The sequence below is a fragment of the Phascolarctos cinereus genome, unplaced genomic scaffold, assembly GCF_003287225.1.
Source record: "Phascolarctos cinereus isolate Bilbo 61053 unplaced genomic scaffold, phaCin_HiC Scaffold_5;HRSCAF=322, whole genome shotgun sequence".
Classification (NCBI taxonomy): domain Eukaryota; kingdom Metazoa; phylum Chordata; class Mammalia; order Diprotodontia; family Phascolarctidae; genus Phascolarctos; species Phascolarctos cinereus.
In genome coordinates, this window is record NW_027555958.1 from 327,134,898 (window position 1) to 327,159,187 (window position 24,290).

Below are 24,290 nucleotides of genomic sequence, written 5' to 3' on the forward strand. Positions count from 1 at the left end.
TCCAGTACCTTTGTCTAGAAAACCCCATGGACACAGGATCACAAAGAGTCACAAATGGCTAAACAACTGAACGACAAAAACATGTGGTACAGTGGAGATTGTACTAGATTCAGCAAGATTGGAGTCAGGAAGACCTAGGATCAAATCTTACCTTTGAAACTTACTGTATGACTCATGGCGATTCATTCAATTACCCCTTACCTCACTTTCCTCATCAGTAAAATAAGGGTATTAGATTTGATGACATCTAAGGTCTTTTCCAGCTCTAAATCTATGATTTTGTGCTAATATGTTCATTTGTGGTACCTGTGTATATAAGAGAAAAAGGTGAAAAGAGAAAAGCAGAGAAGGAGAGCAAAAGGCAGAGGTAGAGAAACAGAAGAGAGTGTGAGACAGAAAGACAAATGGAGACTGAGAGACAGAGAGATACAGATTCTTAGATCAGGGTTTTGCATCATTCTGAAAGGCAATGCCACCCAATCTCACTCTGAAACAAGGATCATGGAAACATTTAGCAGAAAGCCAGAGGGAAAGCCTCAGCATTAGGATATCAATCTGTAGGTCCAATATTTTGTTTGCAATGTGTAGTGTAGACTTGGAAGCAGAAGGCCTGGGTTTGAGTCCTGGCTCCACAGTTTACTAGCTGTGTGAGCATCAGTAAATCACTTTGCTTTTTTTTAAAAAATACTTTTTCATTATCTCTGGAAAATGGAGAAAGTAATACCTGTCTGCCTACTCCCATGATTGTTGGGATGATCAAATGAGATCACACATGGAAGAACTTTGTAATTTACGAGGGACTTCAGTAACACAGTAGAATGACATGGAGGATATGACCAGGACTGGTGCAATGAAATGATATGCTTTGTCTCTGAAGGCATCTCCCTTTGGAAGGTAAGGATGTGACTTTGTGTCAATATCCTAGAATCATAGACTGAAGGCTGTAAGGGACCTTAGGGAGCACCTAGTCATCTAACTCCCTCATTTTACAGATGAGGAAAATGAGGCTTAAAGGGATAAGTAACTTATCCAAAGTCATTCAGAAGTAAGTCATAGATCCAGGACTGCCTCAGTTTTCTGACACCATGTTCAGCATTTTTTTTTCCTACTTCACATGCTGATATGACATCAAGGACATCTCCTTGATGGGGTGTTGGGATTACCCTTGGACTAGTGACCCATTGACAAGTTATTGAGGATGACTTGAGTGATGACTTTTGTAGATTTGTCTTGATCTCTTGGACTCAGGCCTATAAAGATGACTTTAGTCCAAATGAAAAAAAAAAGGCTTACTTATCAAAGCAGCTTCCTTCCTGTCCTCCTCTTCTTTTCAGCTTCCTTTTCTGTTATCTCCTCCCCATTAGACTGTAAGTTTCTTGAGGTCAGGAACTTTCTTTTTTCTTATTTGTATCCCCAACACGTAGTATAGCACATAGTAGGTATTTAATAAATATTTATTATATTATTGCATTGTACCAGGAATCCCTCAGCCCCAAAGAAAGAAGCACACACACACACACACACACACACACACACACCTATCAATAGGCAGTAAGTAATCAAGCCAAGTCTTCTACTTGTGGTATCACCTTCCATGAAGGACAGATATAGTCTATCAGAGTGTTATCTTAAGATTTATGGGTTCCATTAAAGGGGATTTTGCATTTGGAGTTGCCAGAGATTCAACTCCATTTCCATTGGAGGTCACTAGTGGAGGCCAAGGTCCCAAGTTTGCTCCTCATGTCTGTGTCATTCTTGTTATTCTTCTCTCCTGAAGGCTTGGTTTGGGAACTTGAGTGGAAATCCAATTATTTCCAGAACATTAGATCAAGAAACTGAGTGCTGTTCAAGATAGAGCCTTCTCCTTGCCTAGGAGGCTAGATCCAGGGATTTAAGTAGAATTTCTCCTCTCCTTTCTTAGAGGCTAAAACCAGGAGTACCTATTTTTTCACAGTTTCCCTTAGCTGTTTACATATATCTGGGATCAAATGGTTGCCTTGGGGGTAGACAATTTGGTGAGGCAGGCTTACCTTCTGCCAAAGACCCTAGTCTAGTCTGATTTTTGCTCATACCTAGTTCTCTCAGGATCTCTCATCTTTGGCACATTGGCTGGTTCTATTTTATAGGCCCAAACCCAAGGATGTGATTCCAATTTATAATTGCCTTGACTCAATCAGTTATCCTCAGTGAGATATCAAGGGTTCAAGGGACCTTCTCACACACTACTGAGTAGGTGTCCTTAATCATCTCATGGTGTCACTGGAGATGTCTCCACCTTCTGGAGGAATCTGGTTTTAAAGATGTAGTCCTTTAGTTTTATCAGTCTTCACCAGGCTCTTCTAGGGCACACTATAATGATATGCCAAAGGTAAAAACAAAAATGTGTTGCAGTATTAAATGGAAATTATTTGTTGATTATCTATACCAACTTCTCCACTAGGGAGAATAAAGAACAATTTGTACTTAGCCATGAATGTATTCATTATAGAAAACATAAAACTCCAGATTGGATCAGTAGGACTTTAATTCAGGTCATCCTATTACAAAGGGAGAGCTTAGCTTTACCAATCCACACATCCTCCCCATCCCCTCCCCCCACCTTTTTTTTCCGTGGTGGTTCAAACTACACCTGAACCTGGAGTTCTTGGAAATATCCAGGTTCTTGATGGGATATAAAATACACTCTTTGATCATCCTCTTCTTTCCCTAGCCACACCAGGATCTTCTCATCAATTACCAAAGTATGAATTCGTGAATCCAATGTAGTCATAGCCAGCAGTACGGCCACGAGGGTCTGTATAGGGCTGCATTCGTGAGGCACAGAATTGTACCTGCTCTGGAGTGAGGGCCTGGAAGACAGAATGCTATGGTGATAGGCAACCCAGGGAAATATGGTTACTTCAATGTCCAAACCCAGTGATGGAAGGGGCAACAGATGTGGTAGATAGCTCTATTTCCCCCTTTACTAACCTCTCCCACCAACTCTATACATATAAATTAATTAAGATGGCCTTGAAAATCCTAGAGCTCACCTTGTCTAAGAAACCTTTCTTGATAAAACCCCAAGTGAGTGGCCACTGCATTATTCCCTATCCCATCAACTTTCATGTACATAGAATACTGTATAGTAGACTATTCCTTTACATTTGTTTCTTCAGTGTCTGTTACTACTTCTGTGTCTCCCCAGTCAGATAAGGAGCAACCTGAGGGAAAAAAAACCATGACTTCCTCCATTCTCATCCATTCTCTCTCCTCCTCTGCCCCACTTAAGACCCTGGTAGAACAAGTTTTGTGGGTGCCTTTCTTCTCTAATCTTCCTGCCAATGTCCCTACTCCTTTACTTTTCCTGAATGAATGCTGAACCTCACCCTTATGGGAAAAAGTCAAGAACTGTCATTCCACACAGACCCTCAGGTCTACCACCCACATTTCCAATGAAGTATGTATAGGGATCTCTAACTTCAGGACATACATGGTTGTTCAAATCACTTATACAAGCAGAGAGTCACCAACAACGATCCTACTGGTAAGATACAGGACTTCCAAGGCCAACCCTCTCCCCTGCTTTTTTATTCTAAAGTCCCTTGGGCCTTACCATCAGATTTGTTTCTATACCTTCCAACCTCCATGCACTCCCATCTGATTTTCATCATTATGTACCCTAAGGACTCCTAGGCCTTGTTATCCACCCCACTACCGTACCTGTAGGAATTCAGGGTCTTCTCATCTATTCTGTAGTTGAACTATTTAATATTTGTTGTCTCCCTAATTAGAATATGAGCTCCATGAGTCTAGGGACTATCTCATTTTTTAATTTGTATACTCAGGGCTTCCCACTGTGTTTGAATCATAATAAAGACACATGCTTTTTCATCTAATCATTCTTTTTATCCTTCTGGACATCATTTCAGCCTAGGACTCTTGTTAGAGGAGGGAATATGAGAGAGCATAGAGGAAAAAAAGCATTTAGAATCTGTGCAGAAATGACTAAGGAATACTCATAAAGAAACATTTAAACAACATAGGGATCAGGACTATGACCACACTGGTTCATCTGGAGATCACTGACCCAATTCAGTATCTAGAAATTGGGTTGATCCTCACCAAAAAAATCCAAACAAAAACAGAAGAAGATTTAGAGTATAACCAGGAAGAAGAAGGGGCAAAATTTCCCAGAGAATGGGACTGGCCTATTGAAAAGCTCAGATGCAAGTCAAGTTCAGGGTGTGGGAAGTTGGTTGACCTTGCAGCATGGTGGCAGAGCAGGAGGATTGGATATGGAGTTGGAAGACTTTAGTCTAAATTCTGGCTCCCTGGCTCTGCTACTTACTGTGAACTTGGGCAAGTAGGACCTCAGGCAAATCATTTTTGTCTTCCTTGAGTCTCAGTTTCCTCATTTGCAAAATGGGGAGCCCAGGTGATAGTGGAGAAACCTTCTAACTAAATCTTTAGAGAGTATATAAACTGATCACAGATATTACTGATCACAAAGATTAGTACAATTAATTAATACAATAAAGGTAATGGAGTCCAGTTAGGGGAGAGGAATCTTTAAAACAAATACAGAAGTGTTCAGATGTTTTGAGAGTACACAATAATATATAAAGAGAGTACACAATATAATTAATATTGGTCACAACGACTAGTAAAATAAAATAATAAGGGTAATGGAGTTCAATTTGTGGGGGTGGTAGTGGTGGTCTTTGAAGTAAATGCAGAAGGGTTCAGATCTTTTGAGAGTATACAAGAACTCTTACACTGGTCATAAAGATTAGTATAATTAATTAATAAGGATAATGGGGTTCAATTAGGGGTGAATCTGTAAAGAAAATGTGGAAAGGTTCAAATTTGATATGGCAGTCAAAAGAGAGCTACTTTGTGTTCTTGTGTGGGAGAGGCACACAATTGGATATTGGTTCATAGGAAAATAAAATGGAAGAGACCTTAGAGTTGTCCAACCTCCTCATTTTATGAAGGAGGAAACTGAGATTCAGAGAAGTAAGTGATTTGCCCAAGGTCACATAGGTGGTAAAGTGGCAGATCTAGATATGTTCCCTTCAAATCCAATGCTTTTTGGGTACATTACCCAAGGTATCCTAGCAGCCATGTGTAGGATGAACTGGTAGAAGAAACCAGAGAGCAAGAAGTAAGTAAAACTAGTCACTCAAGCCAGAGACAGTTGAGGCCTCCATTCAGATGGTGTGTGAGGAAGGTGGGTGTAGGAATGGAGAACAAGGGATGGGTTGCAGAGTCTGACCTGTTTCAGGTCGTCCTTTGTGATGTAAGCTTTTCCCTCAGCCAGGGCCTGGAAGCCATTCTCAATTTCCTCGCTGGACTTAATGTTTTCTGATTCCCTGTCAATCAGGAATGAGGTATATTCTTCCAGTGAGATGTAGCCCTTCCTGGGGGAGAGGGATGGGAAGGAAATAGTTGAGTATCTATGTCCTTTCTTAGGAGGAAAAATTCACATTCAAGTTAAAAAAGAACATGGATTGAAGAACTTTTGTCTAAGTTCTCATGAGTAGTGGAGAGAAAAGTTGGCCACAAAGATAAAGGATGAAAGCTATCTTTATGTTTTGAGAGTTGCGACCTTAACCTTGGCCCTTGACTTTCAATTCTGTTTGCTCCCTTGGAGCCTGCTGACCATCTGTATGTGTGACCATCTGTAAGATGAGGATGTCAGATGATCTTCTCAGGTCCCTTCCAGCAGACCTGCATCTCCATCTTTAATCTCATTCACTAAATCTGTAACATATCTCTCTCCCATCATGAACTTAGGACAGATCTTCCTTTGCCACTGCTGTGGTTCCCTGAGTGTCACCCCCTGGAAATCTCCCCACCTTCCTCATGTTTCTAATTCTGCTTCTGACTCCATTCTTGTAGAGGGCCAGAGCAAGCATAGACATAACAGAATTATCTATTCCCCTTCCTCCACTCCACTTTAAGAATGGGATAGAGCTAATTGCCAAAGTCATATTTAATAATTATGGCTGACTTAATAGTCTTACAGCTGGTATTGACTTTGCCTCCTTCTGCAAATCCTCCCACTTGTCACTCCATTTTTCTTTCTTCTTAAAATTATTTTATTTTTAATTTATGGAATAAAACAAGCATTTCCATAACATATTACAGTAAAAAAAAGAGATGACTGCATTTTTCACATTCTCCCTCTCTCCTGCCATTGTCCATCACAATTTCTTCTTCCTCTTAGTTGCACTATCACCTCTTCCATGTCCATTTCTGTTATGGTGATTAATTTTAGGACTGTGGAATGCATCTCTGATACCCTGGCTGGATCAGGGGACTCAGAGCAAACTGAGGATCTCAAAACATGTTAACACTTTCCTTCATCTTACCTACTTACAGAAGAAGCCCAGTGAGTAAGTAAAGAATCTGCTCTTGCACCTTTTCTGAGAACCTTCTTACTCCTGACTTGCAATTGCTGCCTTCATTTCCATCCTTGTCATACTTCTTACCTTCCAGGATCCACAGCATCCAGGAACTTTTCAAACTTGGGCTCAGGTTCCCCTTCCTCCACCATGGGCAAGTAGTAATTGAGGCCTCTGAGGCAGGACCGGAATTCTTTGTGGCTCAGCCGTCCAGTCAAAGTCTCATCAAAGTGTCTGGATAAGAAAATGTCAAGTGCTCATAGTTCTTCATGGATCAGTGTTACTTGGTCAGTCAATCAACAGTCACTTATTAAGCACTTACTAAGTGCCAGGCACTGTGCCAAGGGCTGGTGCTTCAAATAAAATAAAAGCAAAAAAAAGTTCCTGCCCTCACAGAGAGTTCATTCTAATGCACAAGCTTTTATATGTCAGAAATCACGGCTTGATTTATCATTTTGCTAATTGTCTAGACTTTAGAAAGTGATAACGACAATGTAAATGGAACAGATTCAACTTGAAAGTGTGTCATGTGTACATTTATGTTTTACTAGAGAGTCTACTTGTTAAATATTTGCCAACACACTCCTGGTCTCATACTTACTGATAAGTTGTGCTAAATTCCTTGAGTGTCTCTTCACTCACACCAATCATGTCCCTGCAAGGAATAATCATAACATCACGTACAAAGCACTTTCTCATATATGCCTCCCAGCTCTACCATCTCCCACTGAAAGAGACAGTACCACCATCTGCTAATATAATCTCACTTGAGATTGAAATGGATTCCCTAAGCAATGATAAGAATGGTCTGTGGGCCATGAAACAAAAATTGGGAAAGTTATCAGTGCCTTGTGGCATTCACAGCTGGTGACTATTTATAACTATGTAGTGGAAAAACCAGTGTTCAGGGATACTGAGATTGTAAAGAGGTTACTACCTGGTAGAGTAACCACACCCATAGATGGCAGAAATTAGAGAATCTTAGAGATAGAAGGGGCCAGAGAGGCCATTTAAGCCAGTCTCTCACTGCTGTTTCTCACTCTCCTAGTTCTGGAAATTTCCTGATGCTGGTGTTTCTGACTGATTACATTTCAGCTTTGCTGGGGAGTGGGAGAGTGAATCAGTCAACAAGCATTTATTAAATGTTTACTATATGATTATTGGGTATGTGTAGAAAGGAGAAGCTCTTATAGGGCTTGGGACCCATTTTGGCCTCAAGAAGGTGAGTCAGAGAGGCCTTACACTTGAGCATAAGGAAACAAAAGCTAGTAACATAATGAATTTGGGAGAAGTTTCGGGCCAGGATGAAATACCGTCCCAAATCGCTGAGTTACATTTGAAAAGAAACACTATGAGTGTATAAAATGTGTAAAGCATTTTGAAGGGTATCATATTAGACTGAATGTTAGACTTGAAATCAGGAAGTTCTGGGATTGAATCCCACATCCCACACATATTAGAGATAGGGCCATGGACAAGTTATTTAACTTCTGTAAGGCTCAGTTTCCTCATGTGTAAAATGGGGATACTGATACTCATCGAACATAGCTCATGTTATTATGAGGCTGTGAGACAATATGTAATTTTTGAAAACTTTAAAGTGCTATTTACATGTCAGATATTATTATTATTATTATTATGACAGGATATACAGGTCATCATAAAGTGCTCACCAAAAAATAATTACATTGAAAGGGTAGTACCATTAGCTTCTGAGTCCAAGTCTTTACTCCCTACCCTATGTGGTAATCTCCCTGTCCTCTCTCATCCACTGTGTTTTTGCCCCCAGTCTCTCATTAGACCCTCTGGAGCTCTCATCCCTTCATTCAGTCCTAGTTAAAGTTTGGTGGATTCCTAGATTTCCCATGGGCCCACAGTACTTGGCTTGGATCTGCTGCTCGAGATTGTGCTGCATCCTCATTCCCAGTTGGTGGAGCTGGTCCCACTGCTGGGCTAAGCCAATGGTGCTGTATTTGATGTCCAGGATCAGAGCATCCTCCATAGTATCCCCCAGGTCCTCAATCTTGCTCAATTGACGTTTCATCACCTGAATTTCCTTTTGCTTCCGCTGGAGAGGAAGAAGAATGGAGAAAGATTAAGGTTGATCAATGGAGTGACAGCAACCCAGAGGGATGTATCTGCTGGAGTGCCTTAGTCCTGTTCTGCTCAGAAGCCTGGGGTGATGGACATAGTGCATACCTTGAAGCCAGGAAGAACTTGGTTCAAATCCTGCTTTTATATGAATCTGGGCAGATCACTCAGCCTCTCAACGCTCCAGGCAACTTTCTAATAGTATAGGTTTTTGTTCAGTCATTTTTAGTTGTGTCCAACTCTTCATGACCCCATTTGGGGTTTTCTTGGGAAAGATACTGGAGCGGTTTGCCATTTCTTTCTCCAGCTTTACTGATAAGAAACTGAAGCAAATAGGGAGTAAGTGACTTGCCCAGAGTCACACAGCTATTGAGTGTATGAGACTGAATTGAGCTCAGGTCTTCCTGACTCCAGACATGGAGCTCCATCTGCTGGGCCACCTAGCTGCCCAGTGAAGGAAAGAGAGTACTCTGGAGTTTCTTGAAGGTCTAAAAGTTTTAACAAAATAAGAATGAATATAAATTCCTGCAGTTATATTTGAAAACAATTTTATCTCACAAGTTTAAGAGGAAGACAATTTTTATATTCCATGTTAAAAAAAATCAGGATCTTAGGTAACAGTAAACTTAATATGAAGCAATGTTAATATGTGGCTGCTTAAAACAAACAAACAAAAACAAGGAGGAAAAAAGCTCTTGTGACCTTAAGCTGTAGGAAGAGAAGGATAGTGTCCAGGACAAAGGAGGTGGTATCATAGTATACTCTCCCTAGTCAGACTATATCAGCAATACCAGTTCTGAATGTTATGTATTTGGAAGGACACAGGCAAGCTAGCGTGTATCAATTAACTGACCATCCAGAAGACAGTGGCCAGGGTAGTGGGAGAATTGGAGAATGACACCTCAGGATTGGTCAGACATGCTGGAGCTATTTAGGCTGGAAAAGAGAATATTTAGAATGCACAAAACTCCCAATAATCAAGTATTTGAGGGGCTGCCACTGGAGACAATACCTGGTACATAGTGGTGCTTCATAAATGTTTATTGAATTGAATTGAAATTTACTTTCTTTAATTTGAACCCAGAGGGAAGAATTGAGAATTAGAGGTGGAAATTGCCCACAGGTTGGTTTGACTTTCTTTAAGGAAAGGCTCTCAACAAATAGAACTATGGGAATTGAATGGACTGCAATGAACTTCCCCTCCTAGAAACTGAATGACCATTTATAAGAAATGTGGTAGGGGAAACTCATGCTTCAGTAAGGACCAGACTAGATGAATGTAGAGGTCCCTTCTAACTCTCATTCTGACAGTTATCTACATCATGAATTGAGGGATAAGAGGCAGATGGGATTCTAGCACGTTTCAGTTGATTGATGGTCCTCAATTATCTAGGATCTCCATTTTTTCCATGAAAATTGAAAAAGAGCATACAGCTATAAACTAAGGGGAAAAATGATAGAGGACATCCACGATGTGTATTCTGTCAGTTTCAAGATAACTGCCCCATAGATACTGTCTCAACTCTCAGAAAATCTTCTCAACCACCCAGCAAGTTCTTGGAACTCCCCATCACAGTCAGGACTGTTCTTCATGCCCAGCTTCCTCCATCAAAACATGTGGGCACTATATGGCATTTTGATCTATCCTGGCTAGTTTTTCTCTCCATTATCATGCATTATTTATTATATTACTCTACCACCCAAACAGACTAGAATAACCTCCTTAGAGCAGGCTAGGAAAGCCCCTGGTATGTCACACCATAAAGTCGAAAGGATGTGAGGTCAATGCTATTCCCTCCCCCAACCTCGAATTTTAGAATATTCCCACCAGGGAGTTCACTCTCATTTATTTTTATAGAGATAGTTATTCTAACTAATGGAAAGAAACTTTGGCACAAATAATCCAAAATGTCAAATTATCCCCAAGGCATTCCACTTTGGTTTGGGGATGCATTTTATGATATTTTATAATCATTTCTCTTTCTGAATTCTGATTATGGAGGGAAAAAAACTATCTATGTTTGCCTATATCTATATTGCTAACAAGACATATTATAACTGTATCTTTGTATCTATATCTATCAGAATAACCACATAAATACTCTTCGTAATATCACAGTGGGAGGCCTTTTCCTCTGAAGATCTAGTGATCAAAAAAGGGAAAGAAGAGGGAAAAAATGGGGGCCCAGAATTTGACAACACTATAACATAGCTCTAGCTAATGTTGAAATTGGTCCTCATTTTCTGGACATACATTGACTGACAATGAGATGAAGATAGTCCTAGGTTTTATGAGGAAACAATACGAGATTAAACATTTATATATATATGTGTGTGTGTGTGTGTGTGTGTGTGTGTGTGTGTGTGTATGTGTGTGTGTGTGTGTATATATAATATATATATATATACATACATACATACATATATATATCACAGTATAGTGAAAATAGCACTGCACTCAGGGACAGAAAAACTGAGAGTCAAATTCTGGATGCGGCTACTTTGGAACATTGGGAAAGTCCGTCTTAAGGGCCCCTCTTAGGGCCTCAGTTTCCTTCTCTGTAAAAGGAGGTGGTTGAACTAGATAATCTCTCAGATTCAGTTCCTCTTTTCAATGATTAATTGAATAATAGAGTTGTGAGACCTCCACATTGATCCAGGTATCACACTTGTATCCCTTGAGCTATTTGCTGTTCCATAAACAAGACACTCAGTCTCTTGGCTCTGGGAATTTCCCTTAGGTGTCACTCATGATTGGAATGCTCTTTCCTTCTCATCTCCACCCCCTGGCATTCCTAACTTCTTTCAAGTCTCAACTAAAATCTTGCCTTCTACAGGAAACCTTTCCCATTTTTGCCACCTCTTTAGTCGTTTCAGTCATGTCTGACCCATCTCGATCCCATTTGGGACTTCCTTAGCAAAGATACTGGAGTGGCCTGCCATTTCCTTTTCCAGCTCATTGTGCAGATGAGAAACTGAGGCAAAGGGGGTTAAGTGACTTGCTCAGGGTCGAATAATCTAGTAAGTGTCTGAGGCTAGATTTGATGTAAGGAAGATGTATCTTCCTGATTCCAAGCCCAGTTGCCTCAGCCTTTCCCAACTCCTCTTAATTCTAGTGCCTTCCCTCTACTGAGCATTTCTTATTTATCCTTTATATAGCTTGCTTGCATATATTTGTTTGCTTGTTGTCTCCCCCATTAGATTGTGAGCTCTTTGAGGAGGACTTTTCCCTCTTTTGTGTGTTCAGGGCTTAGCATAATTCCTAAAACATAGTAGATGCTTAATAAATGCTTATTGACTGACTGAGATATTAAAAGAAACCAAGGGAGGCCTTGAGCATGTTGGACGGGAGGATTCTAGGGGAAAAACATGGAAAAGAATTATACAAGATGAGAAGGCTGGGGAGGATTGAAATCAGCATCACAAAAGAAGAACCCACATGAACAAGATCATAGATTCATCATAATTGAGGATTATAACTATGCTATGTGTCACCACAGCAACCAGTTGAAAGATGGAAAACTTCCATTGGGTCACATGCCACCATTTTTTGAGCTATATGACGTGACATAAATGTTTTGACCAATTCTTTCCATTGAACTGACTAGATCAGAGAATCACAGAATTTGAGAGTTAGAAGAGATCTTGAAGTCATGTAGTCCAACTCTCTTCAGATTGCTTGGAAGCCTCATAAAAAGGAGGCAAGAGAAAGAATTAGAATTATAGACTCAACCAGCTAGTTAAAAAGAAAATGACTCAAATTTTAAAAATCTTTAGTCTTACTACTATTTTAGCCAAACCTATAGTCAAATACAATCCCTACTATCACATATTTCACAAGCAGTCATCCAGTCTCTGCCTGAAAATCTACAAGAGAGAACCTACCACCCCCTGAGGTGGCTCATCCCACTTTGGGGCAGCTCTAATTGTTAGAGAGCAGTTTTTGGCATTTTGATTTTGGTTTGAATTACTTGGCATAAAGCCCAAATTGGCCTTTTTACCCACTGGAAGCTCCTAAGTTGTCCTTCTGGGTCCAAATAGAATAAGTAATTTTTCTGCTATGTGATGTTTGAATAAACTTGTTGAAGGCACCAGCCCCCCCCTCTAAGCAGGGCTTTCTTGCTCTCTGTGATGCAGGCAGCCACAGGCACTATAGGCACTTACTTTATTAGCTTCCAGCTGGGATTCCAGGGTTCCAGTTTCCTTGAGCAATGATCTAGTCAGAAAAGCAGAGGAAAATGTAACAAATTATAGAGATTGACGATGCCTGTGGAGTTTTACCTGCTCAAAGCCTCTTCATTTTTGTGTCTCCTCTTCTGCCCCGCATTGTTTCCTGAGTTATGCCACGCATGTAAAATGTTCTCCTACCTTACATCTTCCCCATGTTCCAATTATCCCTGAAATTTTCATTTCCTAAGAAGCTTCCCTGGATTAATAAGAAGGATGATTTTTCCTGAGCTTGCTCAGCCTAGGATGGGGCTCCCACAATTCCAAATCAGTCTGTGCCCACTCTTTCCAACTGCTGTTTTTATTTTGATCCTAACAGGTTACATTGAATGCCCAGGGTAGGAATGAAGGTCACAGAACTCAAATTGGGCATCATAGAGACCATTTCATTCTTTATATTTGTACCCTTAATGCCTACCTCAATGCCTAGCACATAGTAGTTTTCCTTGATAAATGCTGATTGATTGATTGATTGGCACTTATAGCTCTTTATAATCTGTTTCCTTACTATCTTTCTAAGCTTTCAACACATTCTCCTTCTCAAACTACATGCAGTCCAGCCTACTTGTTTCCCTTACACTTAACACCCTAGCTTCTATCACTGTGCCTTTAAATCAGTTGCACCCAATGCCTGGAATGCTCTGCCTCCTAGCTTCCAATTCTTAGAATCTTTTCAAACACCACCAAAAGAGGCCTTTTCAGTAGCCTCTAGCAGCTGGTGCCTTTTTTTTTTATAAAGCTACTTTTTGCTTCAAGTGAGTCATCAAGAGTGAGGCTAAAGACTTTGTGCAACTCTGCCTCACTTAAATCTAATTTATACACAAGTCATCATCACCCACGATGTCATTGGTCCTCTTCAAAAATAAAGGACTAACACAATTTATCTTTGATGTACCCATTTATGCATATGTTGTCTCCCCCCTTAAAATATAAACCCCTTCAAAGCAGGGACTACTATTGCTTTTTCTTTATATTCTAAGGGCTTATCACAGTGCCTGCCACACAGCAAGTGTGTAACAAACAAATGCTTGTTGATTGATTGATTTTTCATCCAACCTGAAGGGTGTGCCTGGGATTATAACAATAGCTCAAATTTGCATAAGAGTTTAGAATGACAAAATGCTTTTCATACAGGATCTTAACTAACACAATACTTGAATGGATCTGTGATCTCATTAAGGTAGGTACTCCCTGGAATGCCTTCTCAATCCATTTTATACATGCCCTCCTATAAATCTTCCGTGGACTCTCCAGGGGGCTGGTAGGTGTCTCTTTCTAGATGCTTTGAAGTTACATGGCTACTAATACAGCATATGGGCTGCCCACCTCTTATTCTTTGACCAGTCCACCTCTTTTTCTGGTGATAATATTTCTTTGATGATTTTTCTACACCACTTTTGTGGATGCAATTCATCATTTGTAACATGCTGCAGCCTATTTACACTCACCATGCATCTCTCCATTACCCTTTGGGCGACCTGCAGTTTCTATTCCCCAGCACCTTTGTATTCCCTGATTATAGCCAGACAGCCATACCACAAGAATATCCTTGTCTGCAATTGGGATTTTGTTTCAGGGAGGAGTTCAAAGTCACTGAAAGCACTACTGTTTCTCACATTCTATCCAATCCATTGTCTTCCTTCTATATTCAATCCCAGTCTCAGTTCATTGTCTATCTGCAGCCTGTCTCCCGGATCTGTCTACTGATAGATTAGCTCTGTGGGCTGGGCTTACAAATGAATATAGTCTAGCCAGTAGGCACTCTTCAGTCACTTTAATATTTGCTCTATACAATCTAAGCACAAAGAATAATGCCATAATTCACATTTCGAAGATGAGGACATCTAGCCTCAAAGAAGTCAAACATCTTGCCCAAGGTCAAACACTTGATGGTGGAAATGGAACTAGAATAAAAGATCTCTGTCTTTAAATCTAGAGTTCCACTAGAAGGTAAGTGGAGAAAGCTGGGGATCAGAGCAGTTCCATTACTTTACCATGGTGATGGTGAAGGATTTTATAAGTTGACTGTTATGATGTTACATGCCTATCTGTCTTTATTCATCTGTGACTTCCCAGAGGGCAGAAACTAGGTCAATATGGAGAAAGCCCTGGACTTGGAGTGCAAAGTTCTGGCTCTGCCACTTAATTAAGTGGACTTAGTTTCTTTGACCTTCATGTCTTCATCCATAAAATGAGACAGTATGATGTTGTGGGTAGAGGACAAACCTTGATTCAGAAAGAAATGGATTCAAATCCTGCTTCTGGATTGTTCTGGCTATGTGACCATAGGCAAACTTTTTTCTTAATCTCAACTTATAATTTAATTAATGTGAGGGACTTCTAGTGTAGAAACTCCCTCTCCTGATAAGCAGAAACTCTTTTTTTAACAGTAGTAGGATCAGAATTGGAAAGGGCTTTAGAAGTCATTTACTTTATCTCCCTAATTTTACAGATGAGGAAATGCCTGTGGATGGTTGCCTTGGTCCTAGAGAGGTTAGAAAGTGAGGATAATGATTCTCCTTTGTCTATCACACAAGAATATCATAAACATCAAATACAATAATCAATATTGAGTAAGTATCAATATTAATGATAGTTTACATAGAAATGTAAGCTATCATTAATATTGGTACTTACTATAGCCTGCAGCCCACTGGCTTCATCAAGGATGAGGACTAGAATGCCTGGACACCATGAGACTGCTGATAGGCTGACTACCTTACTTACCATTTTAATCCTTCCATCTCCTTGCCCACATTAAATATAAAGTTCAATACTAACCCATCTAGGAAATAAGCCCTGAACAGGCAGTTCCAGGAACAGGAGCCAGAAGAAAAAAAAAAAGAAAGAAAAAAAAAGTCAGGTCAAGTTACTCAAGACAAAGGCATCCTATTTGCCTGAGTTTTCAATATTTTCAAGTTGTGGTTCTGATTCGTTGATTTGAAGAGTCTGTCCATTAACCAAGATCTTAGCCCTCAAATCTCTGGCATCAAAAGTCAATCAGAATGCCAGTTGTGTATCAACCCCACCCATCTGCCTCCCCATCCCCACCCTTTGATCAAGCCTACCTGTTCTTCTCTGCCCATGAACACTGACAGCTCACATCTCAACAAATTCAAAAAACATCATACTCTGCCTTTAACAGAACCTACCAGACTCCCCACAGAACACCCAAGAGGAAAGTGAAAAAAGGGAGAGGCTATGGTTGATCAATTTCCTTTATGCCTGCCATTTGATTTCCATGAGCCTCACTTTCTGATTTCCTTCAGACTATTGTCTCATTTCTTCTTGGCCCAGGATGGATGAGACCAGTTTATTTTGTGTTTTCCTGAAGTACTTGATTCTATCCTTGGAGCTAGGCATTGCTTTATGGTATAGGCTGAGCAGGAACTCCATGATACCATGAAGCTTGCCTGAGAGTGGGGATAGGGACACTGTTCTAAGCTGTCTCCTGCCACAATTAAAAAAACAAAAACAAAAACAACTACACTATTAAAAATTAGTTCTTTGGGCTTAAGATATTGCCATCTCCAACTCCCATCTTTTCCACAAAAGGAAAAAAATGTCACCTAGTAGGGTGACATAAGAAGCCTTAGATAAGTAATCTGTGTAGACTCTAATTTTCTCATCCGTCAAATGAAAGTGTTCAACTGGATGATCTCTAAAAATCTTTCCCCCTCCCCAATTCTATGACAAGCCACCACCAAACATTCACACTTTATTGTAAATAAACTCATCAGACATGTCCCTCTCTAACAGCTACCTGGGACCAAGACAATTTGTAATAAGGTATGAGTAATGAGAGAATGAGGGAGGTATAATTTCATGATAATGCCTAGGCAGGTAGGTCTCTGTGGGATGCCACAGTAACAGCAGTGAAAGCTGAGACAGTGATACATTGTAGGCCCCAAACTACTTTGAACTTTTCCCCATGTTTGGTCTCTTTCTCAGTTCTTCTCAAAAACCAAATCAATGCCCATAGGGAGGGGAGAGAGAGAGAAGAGTGGGGCCACTGATGTCCATCTGGAAGTGTGGTATGGTTTCCCATGGGATCTCCTATTCAGGAAAAATAGACTCTAGGCTCCAGTTTTTAGTGTCTAATGAATCCCTCCCCAGTGGAAGTTGAGGGACCCAGTTGGGACAGCAGACCTGGTTTCCTGGATCCATTGGGAGAATACACTGGCATCTTGTTCAAACTCTTGGCACAGCTCACGATTCTTCAGTTGTCTTTCTTCCTCTTTTTGCAATTCTTCCTCTCGTTCCTATGATCCCAAGCCACAGACTAAGGTAAAAATTCTTTGGAAGCCCTTGCTTGGATTGGTAAGTCACACATCTATATCCCCAGTAGCATCTCATTTTCTTCTTCCCAGCTAGAAACTGTCACCTAAGCAGTCTCATGTGCTTCTGCCTGTCTACCCTTACCCCTCACCTCTCTCTCCTACGTCACCTTACTGTAACAAGCCACCCCTAACCTTGGCCTATCAAAATACCATCCATGCCTTAACTCAGTGGTCATAGAGCCTTCCCTTATTACTCCAAAAAGAAGTGATTGTGCCTGAGCTCCAACTGCACCTTGCTTGTCCTACTGGAATATATTGGAAAGAACATTGAATTTGAAGACAGAAGACTTGGGTTTGAGACTTTGATCTATATCTTATTACCTATGTGACCTGAGGCAAGCTATTTTACATCTATGGTACTCAGTTTTCTCATCTCTAAAATGGAGATAACTATCATTGTAAATATGAAAGGCCAGTATAAATATAAGTTATTAGTACTTATCAAAAGGTTGTTTGTATTACATTTATTTCATCATACATGTTTATATATTATCATAGTTCCTACTTGATTGTAAGCACATTAAAGTCAGGTGGGGATTACATCTTACATAGCTTTGTATAGCCATGGTGCACTGGATAGAGTACCAGATGTGGAGTTAGGAAGACTCATCTTCCTCAGTTCAAATCTGGCCTCAGAAGCTTATTAGCTATGTGACCCTGGGCAAGTCATTGAAGCCCATCTGTCTCACTTGCCTCATCTGTAAAATGAGCTAGAGAAGGAAATGGCAAATCACTTGTCAAGAAAGCCCCAAATGGGGTCTCAAAATGTTGGACACAACTGAAAGGATTGAATAACAGCAACAACGACAATAAGATCCATTATCTAACATAAGGCCTTGCACATAATAGTGTAGGTATAGGTACTGGACTTGGGATTTCATTGATACAAGAAAATCCGAAATAAGAAACTCCTTCTACCAATGGAGGTCAGTTATCTTCCTTATAATCTATAATTATAAAAAGTTACCTAGAGGCTGCTGGGTAGCATAGTGGATAGTGGATCTGGAGTCTGGGAGACCTAAATTCAAATCTGGCCTCAGACATTTACTAGTTGTGTGACCCTGGGCAAGTCACTCAACTTTCATCTGCCTCAGTTTCCTCCACTGTAAAATGGGTATAATAATAGCACCCACCTCCCAGAATTGTGGGAATCAAATGAGATATTTATTAAGCTCTTAGAACAGTGATTGACATATAATATGTGCTAGTTTCAGAGCACTGAGACATTAAGAGATTTGCCCAGGGCTATATAGGCAGCATGTGCCAGAGGGTGGAAATGAACCCATACCTACCTGTCCCTGAAGTTAATTTTCTTTCTACTATGCTATGTTGCTTTATACATAATAGTGCCTCAATGGTTTTTTATTGAATTTATTGAATGGATGTTGCTGTTCAAAATTATCTCCAGGAAGTCTTCTGTCCCAACACCTCATTCTCCAAATAACCAATATAATATCTGATGAAGGCATTTTTGTAAATAGTCAGTTCTAAGTTATCCACGCAAAAGGCAATGGCAAAGGCAATAATTCCCAATAATGGGTAATCTGAAGAGAATAAAGTCTCCCAATTTGGGATGAGTAGGAGGGACACTTGGATTCTAATCTTGGCTTAGCTGTGTTATCTTGGACAAATCACTACCCCTGTATGGGCCTACCTCTTCTCACTTATAAAATTAATATTAATAGGTAAAATTTATAAAGCGCTTCAAGGTTTGCAAAGCACTTTACATATGTTAACTCATTTGATCTTCACAACATTTCTATGAAGTAGCTACTGTAATCATTCTAACTTTAGAGATGAGGAAATCAAGGCTAATAGAGATTAATACTAAGTGTCAGAGGCAGGATTTGAACTCAAGTCTTCCTGGCCCCAACTCCCATGCCCTATATCCATGGAGCCACCTAACTGCCTAAAATTAAATTGATGATATTGATGGTCCTGCCTAGTACTGTCATTTTATGATTTCATTTTTATTTGCCTTTGGAATTCTATATAAAACCTTTAGCAGAAGTAACCTGCATTTTAAAAACTATGATTAAACAGAGTTTTTATTGCTTGGGCCAAATCAACAGATGATGCTGGGAAGGGATATAGTTCAAGGGCAGCCTGAGCAAAAGAGAAAACAGAATTTGCCCTAGACCAGTTTCAGATTGAATAATCCACATGCATATAATCAATAGTTAAAAATATGCTTTTGTAGACCCTGTATGCGTGTGTGTGTGTGTGTGTGTGTGTGTGTGTTCCACTTTATCCACCTGATAGCAACCTAAGTACAGAAGCTACTGCTGTTTCTTAATATGACCCTCAAACATCCCTATCTACTGAATGAAAGGCTAAGAGTGAGTGTGTCAGCCAAGGGGACCTTTGAGGCCATCCTGAAGCTTCAAGTCAGCTCAAAGATGATCCAGGATGCCCTGAGTATTTTTGTTATAGATTGAAATTCATTCCTAAACTCCAGCTCCTTTTAAATGAGTCAGTTTGGAGAGAAGATACTTGCTCTAGAACAGAAATTCTTAACTTGGGATTTGCACATTTTAAATATATATATATATATATATATATATACATATATATATATATGTATATATATATATATATATATATATTTCTATATATAATTGGTTTCCTTTGTAATCCTATGCATTTTATTTTATACACTTGAAAATATTATTTTAAAAAGGGATCATAGCCTTCACCAGACTGCCACCAGATCCATGTCCCATGTCCCCTGTGCTTGGAATGCTCTCCTTCTTTGCCCATATTTTGGGCAATCTTTACCCCACTAATAGTGCTTTTTCTCTGAGATTATATCCCATTCACCCAGATCTATCTCATATGTGTATAGTTGTTTACATGTTGTCTCCCTCCCTTAAAATGTGAGCTCCTTCTAGGCAAGGACTGAATTTTTGCCTTTCTTTGTATGCCCAGCTCTTAGTACAGTTCCTGGTATATAGAAGACACTTGATAATAAATGCTGAATGATGATGATGACGAAGATGACAATCATGATGATGATGGCATGACACAAAAAATTTTAAGAACAACTGTGATGTGTGACTATGTGCACACCCTCCCCCAACTTTCTTATTCTATGGTTGAGGAGCTATAACTATCAGATTATGAGTCTTTCCAATGTCTAACCTTCATCTCTCATGCCATAATTTAAGACTGATCATACACACACACACACACACACACACACACACACACAGCATCCTTAGAGGTGAGTATCTTTGTTTAAAAATATTCCCAATACTAGAGAACCATAATTAATTTACACCTCAGGCTCCTCTTTTCTAGAATGCATAATTCTAGCTCTTTCAGCCCTTGCTTCTCCCTTTGTTTCTCCTCCAAAGTTCCCTATATTGTCTCCTGCCCTTGACTCTTAAGCCAAAAACAAGTGGATGCAATAAATAGTTGACATCCTTGATGCCAAGCCCATTAACAGTGTCATTTGAATTAGGTTGTTTTTGTCTTCCTCTCCCCTATCCTGAGAAAGCACTGAGGTTACTTCCTAGAACTGCCTGATGGCCCTCTGGATGTTGCTACCAGTGCAGGCCTTCCCCAGCAGGGCTGTGCTCCCTTAGCCGGGGTTATTGCTATTGGAAATGAAGCATGGCATAAATCTTTCTGTGTATTCCCTTCCCAGTCCCCAGCATTCTTATGCTTAGTTTCAATGACTTATGACTTCATCAATAGGAATATTCACTCCACTAATGCTGATTGCATCCATCCACCTTTGAGTAAATCATATTCGTAATTCGCTCTAATACCCCAAATTCATCATCTGGCTGCCATCTTTGTGGTGATGAACCTCTCTAAATTAAGCTAGTTGAATCTCATATGACAGACTCATAGTCTATCACCAGCCCCTAATTAAAGCTTTTCCTGTTTGGTAGGGCTTGCCAAATCTTGCATTCCACAGCCTTTGAGAAACCAAGGTCAACATCATCAGGATGAAACAATGAAGCAGGATGTTCACAGTCCTGAGAGAACTCTGGTCAAGGAGACCAAAGGAAATCTGGTCAAAATAAACATCAGGGTAGCCTTCAAGGCAAAAGAAGTCACAGAAGGGTAGCTTATGAGGCAGTGGACCTAGTGCTCAGCCTGGAGTCAGGAAGATTTGAGTTCATATCCAGCCTCAGATATTTACTAGCTATGTAACCTTGGATAAACCACTTGACCTTTCTCTGCCTCAGTTTCCTTCTCCATAAAATAAAAGATGATAATACCATCTACCTCCCAGGATTCTTTTTTAGGATAAATGAGATGATACTTATAAAGTACTTTGTAAAGCTTAAAGTGTTAGATAAATTCTTCTTCTTCTTCTTCTTCTTCTTCTTCTTCTTCTTCTTCTTCTTATTATTATTATTATTATTATTATTATTATTTAGAGGTGAGGGACAGTTCCACCTCTTACTCTTGATAATGCTGTGTATGTGTTGGGGAAGGGATGAAGGAGGTGAGGAAAGGGGCCTTTGGGCATGATTATGTGTATGAGAACCTCATCTTTATTTTTAAACACAGATTGGCACCAAAACTCTTTGTGTATGTACCAGCTACCTTCCTCAGTTAGTGCCCATCTACCCAGAGCCCTAAGTGATGGATGTCTCTGCTTGTCTGTGACATAGGGATGGTTTGTGTAATAAAAAAGGTCAGGCAATTCAGAGCTCAGAAGAATCTTAGAGATCGTCTAGTCTAACTTCCTCATTTCATAAATACGGGAACTAAAACCTATAGAGCCTAAAAATGTTTGCCCAAAGCCATGTACGAAATAAATGTCAGAGTTAGGAAACAAAGGCATTTCTTCTGATTCCAAGTCCAATGCTCTTTTGACTATAGTTTGTTGCCCCTAGGACTAGACCCATGATACCTTTATGATGTTGGGCAGGTTCAACCAGATGCCTTCTAGAACCTCCACAGTTAACCAGGTGTATGGGCTGGAGGGCATGTTCAAGGCTTTAATTTGCTGATCCAATTCCACTAAGTGGTCAAAGTCAGCTCGAGCTCCTGGGAGGGAGGCCACAAAAGCCTCATGGTCCTTCTGAAGCTGCTGGATCTCTTCTAAGGAGACACAGTGCACAGGTTCAGAGAGGTCCTCCTCTGCATTCTCACACCAGTTGTTGAAAGCTGAAGCTTTCTGGGCAAACTCCAGGAACAAGTCCTCAGCCTGCCGGGGGGGGGAAGAGAAAGAGAGAGAAAGAGAAAGAGAGAGAGAGAGAGAGAGAGAGAGAGAGAGAGACAGAGAGAGAGACAGAGAGAGACAGAGACAGAGAGAGAGAGAGAGAGAGACAGAGACACAGAGAGAGAACACTTCTTTATTATCCATTCACTCATTTTCTAGAGAAAGATACATTTGCCAGAGACATGATGATTGTTGCTCTAAAACAAAAGAAGAGTTCTCTTAGCCTGTATAGCTTACAGGGGCAAGACAATGAATGTTAGGTAGATAGCACAGGGAACCAGACTTTGGGTCAGTATATAGAAGAATTTTCTAAATAGTCCAACTTCGCTCTTGTCTTCCATCTCCTTCTGCCCTTGCACCCCCTTTCTCCGACTGGTGAGTTCTCCCCAGAATTTCCTTTTGAGAAGAACCCCCCAGCCACTGACTATCTTCCATACCTGGCACTCTCTCTCTCTCTCCTTAGCTCTACCTCTTGCTTTCCTTTAAGACTCAGTTCCAATTTGACCTTCAGCATGAAGCTTTTCTCAGTCTTCCTCACTGCTAGTGCCTTCTTACTGTAATTACCTGCCATTTATAATATATACGTACAGATAGATAGATAAAAATGTTTGCATGTGTTTGTATACATTTCATATTTGCAGACAGCTCTTGCTTTACATAAATTGGCATTATGCAAATTTAACTCCCAGAGGGCAGGTGGCAGGGGCAGCTGCCAGCAGCCACAGAAGCAAAGGGGGCCAGGGGTCCTCAGCGCCAGGCACTGAAGCCTCTCCAGCTGCTGGCCCTGCAGAGTCTTGGAGTGGGCGGGGCTATGAGAGGGGCAGAGGGGAGGTCTGGGGACCGAGTTAAGAGAACTGTCTGTATTTATCCTTGAGAGCAGGAGGCCTCCCCCCTTTCTTTGTATCCCCAGCACTTAATGCTACATTTGTAGCACATGGTAAGCATGAAGTATGTATGCTATCTCTTTATGAAACATATCAATGATGAAAAGTAGAAAAAATATATAAAGGAAGAGATTTATATTCATAGTGAAAGAACATAAGATATCACTATTTTGCTACAATTGCTGTTATGAATAAAACTTTTGATACATAATACACATAGATGAAGAACTTGTTTGAATTTGCCCTTCTAAAATGTTCCTGTGAAGAAATGGGTTCCAGACAGCATTTCGGCAGTTTTGAAAATGACCAATATGTAAATTTGAGGCCTTGGATTCCTTTGCTAACAATGTAGAATGAGGTTTCAATTCTGTGGGAAGAGTATAATGTTATAAGGATAAAGATTAAGCATCTTTTATTCATTAAAAACTAGAAATATGTGACTGTGAGAAACACAATGTCTAGGACATCAAAGAAATAGACTACTTTGTTAGAGGCTTCAGAATCCAGGCATGATAGGTACCTCAGTTAATTTGCATTTATATGTTTTATGACAAAAGAAGGTAAACCCAAAAAGAAATGAGAAATTGTAGAAACATTGGGTGACTTCAGTAGTTTTAACAAAGAACTGTGAATTTGGTTGGGGAAATTTGAGGAGCTGGGACTTTTTAATTAAACCACAAGCCAATGAGGTTCAGAAGGCTCTTGTTTAAGACATTGAATACAAGGACAGGGATAGTAGCATCAACAGAAGGAGAGGGAAAGGAACCTGAGGAGAAGAGGAATTGAAGACATTCAAGGGACCAGAAAAACTGCTCAATTTGAGAAGCAGTCAGTTTAGAGAAGGCTTCAGCTAAGTGCTTCCTGATTGGGTTAGAGAGACTGATGTCGTTGGCTTAAAGCTCCTGTAACAGGTACTGCTTTTCAGCATCCCCTGGAGCTGGAGAAAGGTGAAGCTATTCATAAGCTATTCTCTGCTGCAGCCGCCGGTGGCTTGGGAAGGAAGAGCAGGAGGACTTTTCAGCTTCTGTATTAGATTCAAATGTGAATCTGAATTGGGTTGCTATGAAATGGAGCTATATTGCTCTATTCTGATTGGACAGCGCAAAACTCCAATGAGCAAATAATTGACTGAACTGGACAGTATAGCTCAGAGACACCAAGTTTGATGAACTTA

At 40.2% G+C, this 24,290-nt stretch overlaps 1 protein-coding gene across 1 annotated transcript in view; it reads right to left on the bottom strand.

The window, feature by feature from the left end:
- Window positions 1–2,506: 2,506 nt before the first annotated feature.
- Window positions 2,507–24,290, bottom strand: part of SPTA1 (spectrin alpha, erythrocytic 1) — a 103,610-nt gene continuing 81,826 nt past the window's right edge. Inside the window, 10 exon segments of the mRNA XM_078156189.1 lie at window positions 2,507–2,786; window positions 2,788–2,849; window positions 5,258–5,402; window positions 6,477–6,623; window positions 6,991–7,044; window positions 8,270–8,457; window positions 12,645–12,696; window positions 15,489–15,506; window positions 16,857–16,969; window positions 21,921–22,217. Coding sequence (XP_078012315.1) covers window positions 2,624–2,786; window positions 2,788–2,849; window positions 5,258–5,402; window positions 6,477–6,623; window positions 6,991–7,044; window positions 8,270–8,457; window positions 12,645–12,696; window positions 15,489–15,506; window positions 16,857–16,969; window positions 21,921–22,217 — 1,239 coding nt within the window. The 3' untranslated portion in view covers window positions 2,507–2,623.